The 16,189-nt window shown below is 35.5% G+C and overlaps 1 protein-coding gene across 1 annotated transcript in view; it reads left to right on the top strand.

Moving 5' to 3' along the window:
* Positions 1 to 549: 549 nt before the first annotated feature.
* LOC145680300 (uncharacterized) overlaps positions 550 to 16,189 on the top strand; it is a 29,614-nt gene continuing 13,974 nt past the window's right edge. The window contains exons 1-2 of the mRNA XM_081750663.1: positions 550 to 659; positions 15,923 to 16,006. Coding sequence (XP_081606789.1) covers positions 15,923 to 16,006 — 84 coding nt within the window. The 5' untranslated portion in view covers positions 550 to 659. The remainder of the gene's footprint in view (positions 660 to 15,922; positions 16,007 to 16,189) is intronic.

Here is a 16,189-nt window from a genome sequence, read left to right on the forward strand (position 1 = left end):
AACACATTTGGTAGGCCATACGTACGATTCGGAATTGATACTCGCAAAAAATTAAGTTGAAAAATACATTGGTCCGAAGTTAATTTAAGGTAGTGTTGTTCAACCAACAATTTGCCATTATTTATCCAAGGATTTGACCTCGTACTCTCAATCACAATTTCACTTTCTTAGGAGTTTCACTGGGAATGGAGTTAGTTGGCAAATGCTCGGTAAAGTGGCCAATCACAAAATAGGACCAACGTTTGCTAGCCTAAGATTGCCCACTGTTGGATCTACTGTACGTGATAATAGGTTATGTGAAATATTTTTATCAATGGATAAACATTTTGAGTTTTTTATAAAGGAATATCATCAATAAAAGAAAAATAAGAATTTTGATGATTTCCAAGGTTTCGAGAATTAATTTTTAAAAGTTTCGAGAGATTCTTACAATAATACTGAATTACTTAACTGATTTTTTTTAAAATTATGCTCCTTGTAATTGTTGAGACAGTAATGTTAATGTTAATTTGTAATTGTTAAGATAATTTGAAATTTTTAAACGGTATAGATTTACCGAGGCTAAATAAATGTTTTTATTTATGGTGGTGATTTTTCTTAAGTGATACGTGGACACGATTAATTTAACAAGGAATTCAGCATTGATTTCGAACTAATCTGTAAGTAAGAAAGCGAAACACATGAAGCGTTCAGAGCAGAAGGAAATAAAGTCTCTTTACCAAAGGTGTAAGCAAAAGAGACAAAGTTTGGATGATACTTTTAAGTACACAGAAAAGTTAACACTGTTTTTGTTTTTACATTAAAACAATTATCTACAATATCTGGACTCGAATCTTTGAAGCTCTGAAATCAGTTTCAAATAAAGATCTTGTAGATGAAATATCTCCAAAATGACCAAGACTAGACTAAATTTCCTTGTACACTGAATGCGCTATGTGTTCTACTGTTGGTCAAATGAAAGAAAGACTCTTGAGGTTTCTGTAATAGTTATTAGACGGAATGCCTGTGAAAACACGGGAAATAATAGCGTCATCCATCATCTACTGGTTCAAGCAAGTGTCTCAGCATGTCACTACTTTGTGGACACCATTAGTAAAGAACGTTCAGAATTGTATGCAGATCCAATCTTCAATGATATAGTTTGAGTATTGCTGGGCTCGAAGCACTAGCTCACCCAGATGAGAGGTTTAAAGGGAGTGGATCGCCTCATTGACGATTACTATAGGCATCAAATACAAAGTTTTACGTCAAATCAAAATAAATACTGCAATATTTTATATCTATAGGCTTCTAAAGAGGTAACCTTTGTAGGGCGGTCTTCCCTACCGCCGTTCCCATTGATTAGCTAGTGACTTGAAGACATGATAGTTACAGGACGATATGTCGGGCTTGTAGGTGGATGATTAAGACCTCCGCGGGAGTACAGCTTGCCACATCATTATACTACAAACACAGCACAACATAATCTGTATACTGTATTGAATGACCCATATCCTTCATACAATAAATTTCGGGACTATTAAGACCTGTCACCATAAATTAAATATTAGAACGAATCGAATGCTGGACCTCCCTACTTAAGTTGCTTAAGACTCGCAAACACCATAATACCGTCAGCAGTTACCAGCTGCTTCCTGACACACTATCACCTAGCGGGTTCAAATACAAATGCTCTATGTAATGAAGCATGGACATTGATACGAAAATCTCATACATTCATTTGGATAACCTCTATATAATTAAATGTCATACTGTGTGTAGAAGTGAATCAGTGGTAGGTTTTTAGTTTTGTTTTCCTCTCTCCTAAACATTTATTTACAAATATGGATGCATAAAATAATCCCCGGAGGGATAAGAGAATAAAAGCCATCGGCTCCGCGATTTTCGGTATTCAGTAAAACATTTTATCTTGGGAACCTTCATAATTTGACCACGTACCTCGATAAGCCAATTGACAACTCATTAAATTAAACTTTATTGGCCAATTGAAAACTCATTAAATTGAACATTTTCTTCTGAATGAAGAATTGTCAATTTAGATTTTATTATAATTATTGGCACGGCCAAATCAATATCTTCTTGGGCTCCCGGCAGTAAAGACAAAAATTAAGACCCTATCATATTTCATAATGTTCAATAATGATACAAAAATCAGTTACAAGTTCCAAATAATTCTCTTAGTAGAAGTAAAGTTGATATTCTATATATATATATATATATATATATATATATATATATATATATATATATATATATATATATAAGTTAACTCCTCACCCACACGGTGACTCTACCACTGGCGTCGTTAGCTTTTTAAATCTGGGGGTCGAGTGAATCAAAATCAAAATCTTCTTTCCGACAAAAGTTATAAATACAAAATAGTATAGTTTCTTTAAATATATTTGACTAAAATCTGGGGGCAACACGATTCCCCCACCCTCGCCAACGAAACCCGTGACACTACTATATTTTGACGTGACTGCATCATATATTTGGTCATCAAATTAGTTAGATTTGAGTTTAACGTCCCGTTTAGAGCGAGGCTATGTCAGATATGAACTTACAGCTTAACGTGGAATCCGAACCACATGAGCTCCTCCAGGAATCAAACTCCAGTCCCTCACGCCAAAGGCGCGTCCTATCCGGGCATTAAAGTTAATATTCTAATACCTCGTGTTCAATCTTCATAATTAAACTTAGATAGCTTAATTGTGATTTCATGGTATACGGACGAAACCTCGCGGCCTATCCAAACTCTCATGGGCCGAAATCTCGCATGGCAAAAACTTTGTCGTTCAGCATAAGTTTGACGACCAAAATCTCAAAGAGCCAAAATTGGGGCTGGCCAAGACTTCACTGCCCAAGACCTTGCGGCCTATCTTCGACACATCTTAAACGCACGTTTCTTCCAAACAAAGAGGAGTACACGGAGTTCTCGGGCACCTTGTAAATTACTTCTCTGTTTTTAAGAAGCTAACTATATGAAATTAATCAAAAGAACAACGGGTGCATATCTACCTTGAGGGTACTCGTACACCCATTGCACATCGTGGAAACGCCATTGTTATAAGAGAACGGGCCTTCCGGCGGCTGCCGGATTCACCATTGCCTGAAAACGGCTCTAATTACCGTCACTTTCCACTGCTGTTTTTAGATGCAACCATGCCATAAAACAACTGTTGTGACAAATTTTAAAATGTAATTAGAGAATATTTCCAATCACGAAGCAAGCTCCCTTGATATTGAGGAAACACAAGAGAGGAAACCACTTTTTCAATGGATGAACATCATTTAGTGCATTAGACGCAATTTAAGACAGTGTATCATTGAATCATTTAGTGATATGATCGTTTAAGAAAAACATTGGGTCACTATACGTTAATTGGCGTAGCTGAGGAAGATATTGGACGATCAGAAGTTAATCAGTGTGTCTGAGGGTCGTATTCACAGATAATAAACACTCAATATAATGTTTGAGTAAAATGTGTTTTAACCCCTTTTGGACGTCTGTTGAGGATCCGCGACATACTTCTTATGCGTGCCGATGAGTGGCGGTGGGCGCAGATGTCGATTGCAACGGATTTACGACGTACCGGTCAACTCATCCTTGCTTAGGAGACCATCTATCGACGATTTTGTGCACTTCTGTGAGTGGGAGGATTTTGGCGATAGCAGAACAACGTGTTTTTGTGTTTTTGCTGTTTTTATCTTTCGTTCTACCCGGGATTTCTTGGTAGTTAGTTATATATAGGTGGGGATTTGGTAGTGATAGTATGTTTGGGAAGTGTTTGTAATATTATATAAAATGTTTAACAATTATGAATATTCAACGGTCACAGGGACATAATACTGTCCATTTTGGACGAAACGTTTCTCGAAATAATACAAGAATGTGGTATGTCGCTTTTTTTGCGACATTCGGCAGTAATGACTAACATTTTTAGATGGTCCTGATAAATATCACTAATGATTTTTATGTGTGATAAATACAATAATACGCACATAGTAATAGCTTGAGTAGTAATTGCCCCACTTGGTCTCACTTTGGACTTTGACCCCGACCTTTGTGACGTCATAGGTCAAAGGTCAATGACCTTGGCCCGGGGTCAATGACCTAGGGGTACCTAGGACCACCCCCTCTAAATTTTGGCAGGGGTACCTTGGCCCACCCCCTAAATTTTGGCAGGGGTACATAGGACCACCCCGCTTAAATTTTGGAAATTGTCAAATCTAAAAATTTGTTATGGTAGCCTAGGACCATAGTATGTACCTCTATCAGTATTGGGTGTCTATGTCGTTCCCTTTCATGGGTAAAAAATTGCCAAAAATTCAAATTTCGGGGGTTTTTGACCTAATTTATCCCCTTTGATGAGGTGTTATTACCCTATATCGTTATATGGGCGTATACAGGGGTCCATTACCTTTCATAAGACATGTGAATATTAATGCACCCCTTTAAAAATTTGGGAGGGGTACCTTGGTCCACCCCTTCATTTTTAGAAATTGCCCAATTTAAACATTTGGTATTATAGTATAGGACGCTAATATGGATCACTATAAATTTGGGTGGTCCACCTCGTTCCCTTTTAGGGGTACAAAATTGCCAAAATATAAACGTAAGCAATACGTTGTACCACGTGTTTGGTTTTCGACCTAATTTATCTCCTTGGATGAGGTCCTATTACCTTATATGATTATATGGTCATGTATAGGGGGTCCATTCCTTTCATAAGACATAGGTACATTAATGCACCCCTTGAAAATTTTGGCAGGGGTACATAGGACCACCCCCCTTAAATTTTGGAAATTGCCAAATCTAAAAATTTGGTATGGTAGCCTAGGACCTTAGTATGTACCTCTATCAGTATTGGGTGTCTATGTCGTTCCCTTTCATGGGTAAAAAATTGCCAAAAATTCAAATTTCGGGGTTTTTTGACCTAATTTATCCCCTTGGATGAGGTGTTATTACCTTATATAGTTATATGGGCGTATACAGGGGTCCATTACCTTTCATAAGATATGGGTACATTAATGCACCCCTTGAAAAATTTGGGAGGGGTACCTTGGCCCACCCCTTAAATTTTGGAAATTGACCAATTTAAACATTGGGTATTATAGCACAGGACCCTAATATGTATTATGATAAATTTGGGTGGTCCACCTCATTTCCTTCTAGGGGTACAAAATTGTCAAAACTATAAACGTAAGCAATACGTTATACCACGTGTTTGGTTTTTGGTCGATTTTATCCCCTTTGATGAGGTGTTATTATCCTATATAGTTATATGATCATGTATAGGGGTCCATTACCTTTCATAAGATATGGGTATATTTGTGCACCCCTTTAAAAATTTGGGAGGGGTACTTTGGCCCACCCCTTAAATTTTGGAAATTGACCAATTTAAACATTGGGTATTATAGCACAGGACCCTAATATGTATCTTGATAAATTTGGGCGGTCCACCTCATTCCCTTCTAGGGGTACAAAATTGCCAAAACTATAAACGTAAGCAATACGTTGTACCACGTGTTTGGTTTTCGACCTAATTTATCTCCTTGGATGAGGTCCTATTACCTTATATGATTATATGGTCATGTATAGGGGTCCATTACCTATCATAAGACATAGGTACATTTGTGCACCCCGGGAGGGGTACCTTGGCCCACCCCTTAAATTTTGGAAATTGCCCAATTTCAACATTTGGTATTATAGTACTGGACCCTAACATGTATTATGATAAATTTGGGTGGTCCACCTCGTTCCCTTTTAGGGGTACAAATTGCCAAAATATAAACGTAAGCAATACGTTGTACCACGTGTTTGGTTTGACCTAAGTTATCCCCTTGGATGAGGTTCTATTACCATATATGGTTATATGGTTATGTATAGGGGTCTATTCCCTATCATAAGACATAGGTACATTTGTGCACTCCTTTAAAAATTTGGGAGGGGTACTTTGGCCCACCCCTTTAATTTGAGGTTCTATTACCTTATATGGTTATATGGTTATGTATAGGGGTCTATTCCCTATCATAAGACATAGGTACATTTGTGCACTCCTTTAAAAATTTGGGAGGGGTACTTTGGCCCACCCCTTAAATTTTAGAAATTGCTCATTTTATATATTTGGTATTATAGTACTGGACCCTAACATGTATTATGATAAATTTGGGTGGTCCACATCGTTCCCTTTTAGGGGTACAAATTGCCAAAATATAAACGTAAGCAATACGTTGTACCACGTGTTTGGTTTGACCTAAGTTATCCCCTTGGATGAGGTTCTATTACCTTATATGGTTATATGGTTATGTATAGGGGTCTATTCGCTATCATAAGACATAGGTACATTTGTGCACCCGGGAGAGGTACCTTGGCCCACCCCTTTAATTTTGGAAATTGCCCCTTTTTACATATTTGGTATTATAGTATAGAACCCTAATATATATTACTATAAATTTGGGTGGTTCACCACGTTTCCTTTGATGGGTACGAAATTGCCAAATTTTAGTACAACCACGTGTTTGGTTTTGGCTCAATTTATCCCCTTGGATGAGGTCCTATTACCTTATATGGTTATATGATCATGTATATTGGTCCATTCCCTATTATAAGACATGGGTATATTGATGCACCCCGGGAGGGGTACCTTGGCCCACCTCTTTATTTTGGAAATTTTCCAATTTAAGCATTCGGTATCATAGTACATGACCTCAACATGTATCATGATAAATTTGGGTGGTCCATCTTGTTCCCTTTCATGGGTAAAAATTACTAAAATATAAACATAAGCAATATGTTGTACCATGCGTTTGGTTTTTGGCCCAATTTCTTCCCTTTGATGGGGTTCTATTACCTTATATGGTTATATGGTCATGTATATGGGTTCATTTCCTATCATAAGACATGGGTACATTGACGCACCCCTTGAAAAATTTGGGAGGGGTATCTTGGCTCATCCACTCGGTTTTAGAAATTGTTTTAATATAAGCATTTGGTATCATAGTACAGGACTTCAATATGTACCACTATAAATTTGGATGGTCCACATCGTTCCCTTTCATGGGTAAAGAACTACCAAAAATCGAATTTCGGAGGTTATTGACACCTATTTAGCACGTTATATGGTTTATTACCTTTATATGTTTATGTTCCCTTTTAAATTTGGGAATTATCAAATAACATAATTCGGTAAACGTTTTCTAGGACCCATTGGTGTTCCTCTTATGGCCAAATATTCAAAATTTAAATGTTATTGACCGGCTTTATTATTGAATGAGTACAGGATTTATTACTTTTTTCATAAGACACAGGTGTATTTGTGTACCAATCTTAAATTTTGGGAGGGGGTACATTTCTTATTGTCATATCAATAATTGGTAAATGTTCTTTGGGTAAATCATTGTGATCACGTGATCAGTTATTGACCTATGATAGGATTAGGAGTCCAGGACATTGAAACTTTGTAGGATAATTTGAGAATGCGTCATTGGTATTGATTATTACAGCCAAATATAAACGTAAGCAAGACGTTGTACCATGTGATTGACCTTGATGAGGTAGTGTACAGGGATACATAGCTAACCTTATTGAAACTTATGACTCATAGTCTTAAGGGAATACATGCTACAACACTGGCAAAGTTATTGTTGATGCAATTTGATTGGCTGATCACTATCTTTCCTGCAATCTGATTGGCTGATCACTATCTTTCGTGCAATCTGATTGGTTGATGAGTTTTAAATCTTTGCTGTATTCAGTTTTTAAGTTTTGTTTTACATTTAAAAATCTTGTTTTCGTTCAACACTTTGCACTCAATGATAAATATGATCAAAACCGTTTATTTGTTAATCGAATAGTTAAAAACCGGATAAAGTTTGACGGTTAACCGTGAAACGTAAAAATTTTTTAGTTTGAAATTTTTTTGCTTGAAACATTTTGTTTGAAAATTCTTGCTTTCAAATTTTTTGTTTGAATTTTTTTTCAGAATTTTGTTTGAAATTTTTTTTGACAACTTTTGTTTCAAAATTTTTTGTTTAAAATTTTTTTGTTTGAAATTTTTTTCGTTTCAAATTTTTGTTTAAAATTTTTGTTTGAAATTTTTCGTTTCCAAATTTTTTGTTTGAAATTTTTTGTTTCAAAATTTTGTTTGAAATTTTTTTTGTTTCAAAATTTTGTTTGAATTTCTTTCGTTTGAAATTTTTTTGTTTGAATGTTTTTCGTTTCAAAATTTTGTTTCAAAGATTTTTGTTTGAAATTTTTTGTTTCAAAGTTTGGTTTGACATTTTTAAAGTTTGTGCACTCATTAGTAAAGAACCGGAACTGTTTAGAACTAAAACCTCTGGCAACATTGTGGTGCAATAGTACACGTCAGAACATGGTGCAATAGTACACGTCAGAACATGATAATGAAACGTCATCAGTTTTGCATCATATATAAGTATCGTTCGCGTTAGTATTCATGATAACATCATCATGGCTACTTGTCTGCAGTTTCTAAACACACGTGATGTGATGAAATCATTTACCAAGATTACTGATTTACAACAAAATGTACCTTATAGAATCTTAGCTAGCCAAATGATCCCTACAGAGTTTGGATTAAGAATCGTAGTGAAGCTTGAAAATGATAAGAATATAATTTTACCAGCAAGATATTTACCCATGGAAGCATCAAAACAAGAAGAACTGCTGCGTTTCTTAAATACTGGATCTGTATCTTTATGCTATAAAAGACTCTTGGGTCGAAGTCATCAGTTTGAATTTAGTACACAGCCGGATTCGTCAGCAATTGTGATGAAATCATGAATTCAAACGTCAGCACATCAGACATACTTGTATGAATGTGGTTGGTCAGCATGACGTCAGGAACTGTGATGAAACCATGAATTCAAACGTCAGCACATGACGTCAGCCGTAGTTCTATAAATCAACCAATACCGTGAAATCATTTGAGCAAGTGCTTTTCAGGAGGAAAGATGTGTACTTCTAACGATAAAGAATTCATCTTCGCAAGCTATTATCCAATAAATATATTTCAAACAAAACATGTGATGATTGGTATCAGTGCTAGAACATTTGACCCAGTGATTCGATTGGGCAAAGCAGAACAATTTGGTGTACAACTGACCTGTGAAGAATGGCAAATATTATGTTCACGAATCGACCAAATGAACGATTATTTTCATGATGAGCTAAATGTGACCATAGTCAAATCATTAGGCTCGAATCATGAAGTGGTGCTGCGTACAGTCCTCGAAGAGAAGATGGTGCTGTTACGTAAAAAGAGTACATTCCATGTCCCTCGCAACATGGTGTATCTAACGGAAACAGAATGGAACAAATTTATCAACGTATTTCAGTGTGTTAAACATACAGTGGAAGTGTGTAACAAAACAAGTATATTCCTGAAAAAGTACTATTTTGAAAAATGTGTTATGCATATTGTACAACATGTATCTAGATATTGTGATGGTTGTCAACATCGTTCGTGGGTGCATACCTGTATTGATAAACAGTTTATTTGTGATCAAATGAACATTGAGTTTCCACCAATTGATATCGCATTAGACCTTAAAAGACTTCAATTGGAATTAAAATTATATGCTAAAAACAAACTAGTGCAAGAAGTTCAAAATACATTGTATCGACAATATCCAGAACCACTATCTGGTATGGATGTATGTGCAGTGTAATAAAATGATCCATTTCAATGAATTGTGTTTTTTTTTCATTTCAAGTACAACCCCATGTTCTGACGTGTACTATTGCATCATGAAAAAAAATATTGACAAAGGTTTTTGTTCTAAACAGTTCCGGTTCTTTACTAATGAGTGCACAAACTTTAAAAATGTCAAACCAAACTTTCAAACAAAATTTTTGAAACGAAAAAATTTGGAAACAAAATTTTCAAACGAAAAAAATTTTAAACGAAAAATTTTAAACAAAAAAATTGAAACAAAAAATTTCAAACAAAAAATTTTGAAACAAAAATTTCAAACAAAAAATTTTTTCAAACAAAAATTTCAAACCAAAAGTTTCAAACAAAATTTTGAAACAAAATTTTCAAACAAAACTTTTGAAACAAAAATTTTTAAACTAAAAATATCACACGAAAAAATGTCAAACCAAAGTTTCAAACAAAAAATTCAAAAACTTTTTAAATGTTAAAACAAAACTGAATTCAGCAAAGATTTGAAACTCATCAACCAATCAGATTGCACGAAAGATAGTGATCAGCCAATCAGATTGCAGGAAAGATAGTGATCAGCCAATCAAATTGCATCAACAATAACTTTGCCAGTGTTGTAGCATGTATTCCCTTAAGACTATGAGTCATAAGTTTCAATAAGGTTAGCTATGTATCCCTGTACACTACCTCATCAAGGTCAATCACATGGTACAACGTCTTGCTTACGTTTATATTTGGCTGTAATAATCAATACCAATGACGCATTCTCAAATTATCCTACAAAGTTTCAATGTCCTGGACTCCTAATCCTATCATAGGTCAATAACTGATCACGTGATCACAATGATTTACCCAAAGAACATTTACCAATTATTGATATGACAATAAGAAATGTACCCCCTCCCAAAATTTAAGATTGGTACACAAATACACCTGTGTCTTATGAAAAAAGTAATAAATCCTGTACTCATTCAATAATAAAGCCGGTCAATAACATTTAAATTTTGAATATTTGGCCATAAGAGGAACACCAATGGGTCCTAGAAAACGTTTACCGAATTATGTTATTTGATAATTCCCAAATTTAAAAGGGAACATAAACATATAAAGGTAATAAACCATATAACGTGCTAAATAGGTGTCAATAACCTCCGAAATTCGATTTTTGGTAGTTCTTTACCCATGAAAGGGAACGATGTGGACCATCCAAATTTATAGTGGTACATATTGAAGTCCTGTACTATGATACCAAATGCTTATATTAAAACAATTTCTAAAACCGAGTGGATGAGCCAAGATACCCCTCCCAAATTTTTCAAGGGGTGCGTCAATGTACCCATGTCTTATGATAGGAAATGAACCCATATACATGACCATATAACCATATAAGGTAATAGAACCCCATCAAAGGGAAGAAATTGGGCCAAAAACCAAACGCATGGTACAACATATTGCTTATGTTTATATTTTAGTAATTTTTACCCATGAAAGGGAACAAGATGGACCACCCAAATTTATCATGATACATGTTGAGGTCATGTACTATGATACCGAATGCTTAAATTGGAAAATTTCCAAAATAAAGAGGTGGGCCAAGGTACCCCTCCCGGGGTGCATCATTATACCCATGTCTTATAATAGGGAATGGACCAATATACATGATCATATAACCATATAAGGTAATAGGACCTCATCCAAGGGGATAAATTGAGCCAAAACCAAACACGTGGTTGTACTAAAATTTGGCAATTTCGTACCCATCAAAGGAAACGTGGTGAACCACCCAAATTTATAGTAATATATATTAGGGTTCTATACTATAATACCAAACATGTAAAAAGGGGCAATTTCCAAAATTAAAGGGGTGGGCCAAGGTACCCCTCCCGGGTGCACAAATGTACCTATGTCTTATGATAGGGAATAGACCCCTATACATAACCATATAACCATATAAGGTAATAGAACCTCATCCAAGGGGATAACTTAGGTCAAACCAAACACGTGGTACAACGTATTGCTTACGTTTATATTTTGGCAATTTGTACCCCTAAAAGGGAACGATGTGGACCACCCAAATTTATCATAATACATGTTAGGGTCCAGTACTGTAATACCAAATATATAAAATGAGCAATTTCTAAAATTTAAGGGGTGGGCCAAAGTACCCCTCCCAAATTTTTAAAGGAGTGCACAAATGTACCTATGTCTTATGATAGGGAATAGACCCCTATACATAACCATATAACCATATAAGGTAATAGAACCTCAAATTAAAGGGGTGGGCCAAAGTACCCCTCCCAAATTTTTAAAGGAGTGCACAAATGTACCTATGTCTTATGATAGGGAATAGACCCCTATACATAACCATATAACCATATATGGTAATAGAACCTCATCCAAGGGGATAACTTAGGTCAAACCAAACACGTGGTACAACGTATTGCTTACGTTTATATTTTGGCAATTTGTACCCCTAAAAGGGAACGAGGTGGACCACCCAAATTTATCATAATACATGTTAGGGTCCAGTACTATAATACCAAATGTTGAAATTGGGCAATTTCCAAAATTTAAGGGGTGGGCCAAGGTACCCCTCCCGGGGTGCACAAATGTACCTATGTCTTATGATAGGTAATGGACCCCTATACATGACCATATAATCATATAAGGTAATAGGACCTCATCCAAGGAGATAAATTAGGTCGAAAACCAAACACGTGGTACAACGTATTGCTTACGTTTATAGTTTTGGCAATTTTGTACCCCTAGAAGGGAATGAGGTGGACCGCCCAAATTTATCAAGATACATATTAGGGTCCTGTGCTATAATACCCAATGTTTAAATTGGTCAATTTCCAAAATTTAAGGGGTGGGCCAAAGTACCCCTCCCAAATTTTTAAAGGGGTGCACAAATATACCCATATCTTATGAAAGGTAATGGACCCCTATACATGATCATATAACTATATAGGATAATAACACCTCATCAAAGGGGATAAAATCGACCAAAAACCAAACACGTGGTATAACGTATTGCTTACGTTTATAGTTTTGACAATTTTGTACCCCTAGAAGGAAATGAGGTGGACCACCCAAATTTATCATAATACATATTAGGGTCCTGTGCTATAATACCCAATGTTTAAATTGGTCAATTTCCAAAATTTAAGGGGTGGGCCAAGGTACCCCTCCCAAATTTTTCAAGGGGTGCATTAATGTACCCATATCTTATGAAAGGTAATGGACCCCTGTATACGCCCATATAACTATATAAGGTAATAACACCTCATCCAAGGGGATAAATTAGGTCAAAAAACCCCGAAATTTGAATTTTTGGCAATTTTTTACCCATGAAAGGGAACGACATAGACACCCAATACTGATAGAGGTACATACTAAGGTCCTAGGCTACCATACCAAATTTTTAGATTTGGCAATTTCCAAAATTTAAGGGGGGTGGGGGGGGGTGGTCCTATGTACCCCTGCCAAAATTTTCAAGGGGTGCATTAATGTACCTATGTCTTATGAAAGGAATGGACCCCCTATACATGACCATATAATCATATAAGGTAATAGGACCTCATCCAAGGAGATAAATTAGGTCGAAAACCAAACACGTGGTACAACGTATTGCTTACGTTTATATTTTGGCAATTTTGTACCCCTAAAAGGGAACGAGGTGGACCACCCAAATTTATAGTGATCCATATTAGCGTCCTATACTATAATACCAAATGTTTAAATTGGGCAATTTCTAAAAATGAAGGGGTGGACCAAGGTACCCCTCCCAAATTTTTAAAGGGGTGCATTAATATTCACATGTCTTATGAAAGGTAATGGACCCCTGTATACGCCCATATAACGATATAGGGTAATAACACCTCATCAAAGGGGATAAATTAGGTCAAAACCCCCCGAAATTTGAATTTTTGGCAATTTTTTACCCATGAAAGGGAACGACATAGACACCCAATACTGATAGAGGTACATACTATGGTCCTAGGCTACCATAACAAATTTTTAGATTTGACAATTTCCAAAATTTAAGCGGGGTGGTCCTATGTACCCCTGCCAAAATTTAGGGGGTGGGCCAAGGTACCCCTGCCAAAATTTAGAGGGGGTGGTCCTAGGTACCCCTAGGTCATTGACCCCGGGCCAAGGTCATTGACCTTTGACCTATGACGTCACAAAGGTCGGGGTCAAAGTCCAAAGTGAGACCAAGTGGGGCAATTACTACTGCTTGTACTGTATGTCTATATTGCAAAAAAGTTTCTAAAAATATATCGAGAGAGAGGAAGTTGAGAAACACTAGGGAAAGGGAATTTCCCACGCTTCAAGTTTTTTTCCCTTACAAATTCCTATAAGTCACTATTTTCTTGTACATGTGTATGTTGTTGCTTCCCTCACTAACAATTTCGTACCTGATTGAGGGAGGATTAGTGAGTTGTTTGCATGTTTTGGGAATTATTTTTTGGAAAGGTAAAATTTCTTTCAGGTTGCTCTACCGTCGTGACTTTGAATTCCTCGGAATCCCAAAGAAGCAGAAAGATGGACTTACCTTCAGAACAGCAGTTGCAGCACCTCTTTGTGTGGAAGAAAAATATCTTACCAATCAAAAAGAGGGCACTCGTCCTCATCCATTGATAGAGAATTCCAACAGAAGAGGCATCGTTGTCCAGTGCAGGCAAGTCCGAACACTGAAGTGCCCACTAATGCAGTAGCGCACTGGCCTCTTGTTATGAAATCAAGGCAGCGTTGCAAGAAGTCAAACTAGAAGGGACATACAATGATAAAGTGTTCCAAAAAGTAATGTACAATTGTGTCTGAACAAGAACAAAAAATGTTTCCTGGAATTCTATGAGCGGTCGAAAATACAATTGTGGTAAATGTGACACAAAGTTGTCAAGTCAGATAAAAAAAACTGACTAAATAATTTAGAAATAATTTGTAATATTCTAAATGTATAATGTATAAGCTTGTTATTTTCTGTGTGAAGAGAGAAATGTAACCTACTTGCCGAATTCTCGAATTCGCTACATGCCGGAAATACGCAGTGAAAAATTATTTTCCGCATATTTATCAGATGATTCAACTTTAGTAATCCTAACCCAAGTAGAATACTTAACTGAATACTTTTTTCGAACTATTTTAAGCAATTTCGGCGTTAAGGTGTTAAGTAAAATTTAATCTTTGATAAAATTTCAGTATTGAGACAACTCTTATTCATAAACATATTTTGACATTTCTTAACGGAAACGTATGTTGGTCAAGATTTGCTCTTTTTATCTTGTGTGAATTTGCGATATCGAAAGCTTGTCTAGAGAAGTGTTTATGAATAAGGTCAAAATGTCAGCAATACATTCTTACTGAAAATATATAAATCTGAAAATCTCAGTCTTGCCTGAGAAAAATTATGAAACAGCAAGTCACTGCTCAAGATAGATTTTTAGAAAAGCTTTCATTAAGGTGTATCTATGAATACGGCTTTGGAGTACCATTTTATTTATTCTTAACTGTGCAGGTCCGTACAGTGTCATTCACTGTAAGTAATTAATTTAAATTTATGTCGCAAAAAAAAAAATGTCTTCCCTCTACTTTATTTTATGAAATCACTTCGCAAACACCATGCGCCACCTTTGTTACCGTAAACTACGTGCACGCTCACATTTACTTTCGGTCAATTCGACAGTGACACTTCACATATTAGAATTGAATTGTAGTCATTACACTTTTTCCCCTCTCGCGTACAAAATTACGTGAGTCTGAGATATTACACAGTTTGAAAACCGACACTGGGAAGTCGAGTCTCTGTTGAAGATCTGCTATATTTTCAAAGGACTCAACACTATTGTCGGGCTGCGTGAGGTCAAATTTGATATGATAAGTTATTTTTGACTCTTAGATGCTCCCCAATAATTTTCTTTTTAATTCAATCTTAAATGGTTGAAAAGGATAACTTCTTTGTTGCTTTGGATCGATCGAACATAACGTTTGAATAGCTGATGTATGGAGATTTTATGATACATACAAAATCCGAACATGATATTTGATTCCGATACAAAATCGGAAAAAAAGTTTTAATGGCGTACGTAATGTAAAAGTGAGAAGATTTTTCAATTTTCCTATCCCTTTTCCGTAATTCAGTTTCATTTTGTGTACTGGTCATATTAATAGTTTTAATTAAGTATTACAGTGCAAAATAAATACACTATTGATAATAATTTTGTTTTCAGATGACATTTGAATATCATAAAATGACAAACGAAATTGAAACTCGTAGAAGCTGCAAGGATATGCTAAACTTAGCATATCAAGATGTAAGTATATATTTTGCTTTATTATTTTGATTTGTTTTAGATTCTGTAGTGTTACATCAATAAAGAGGATATATATATATATATATATATATATATATATATATATATATATATATATATATATATATATATATATATATATATATATATATATATATATATATATATATCCTCTACTCCCTA

This window comes from Thermobia domestica, chromosome 3, assembly GCF_964235325.1.
Source record: "Thermobia domestica chromosome 3, izTheDome1.hap1.1, whole genome shotgun sequence".
Lineage (NCBI taxonomy): Eukaryota > Metazoa > Arthropoda > Insecta > Zygentoma > Lepismatidae > Thermobia > Thermobia domestica.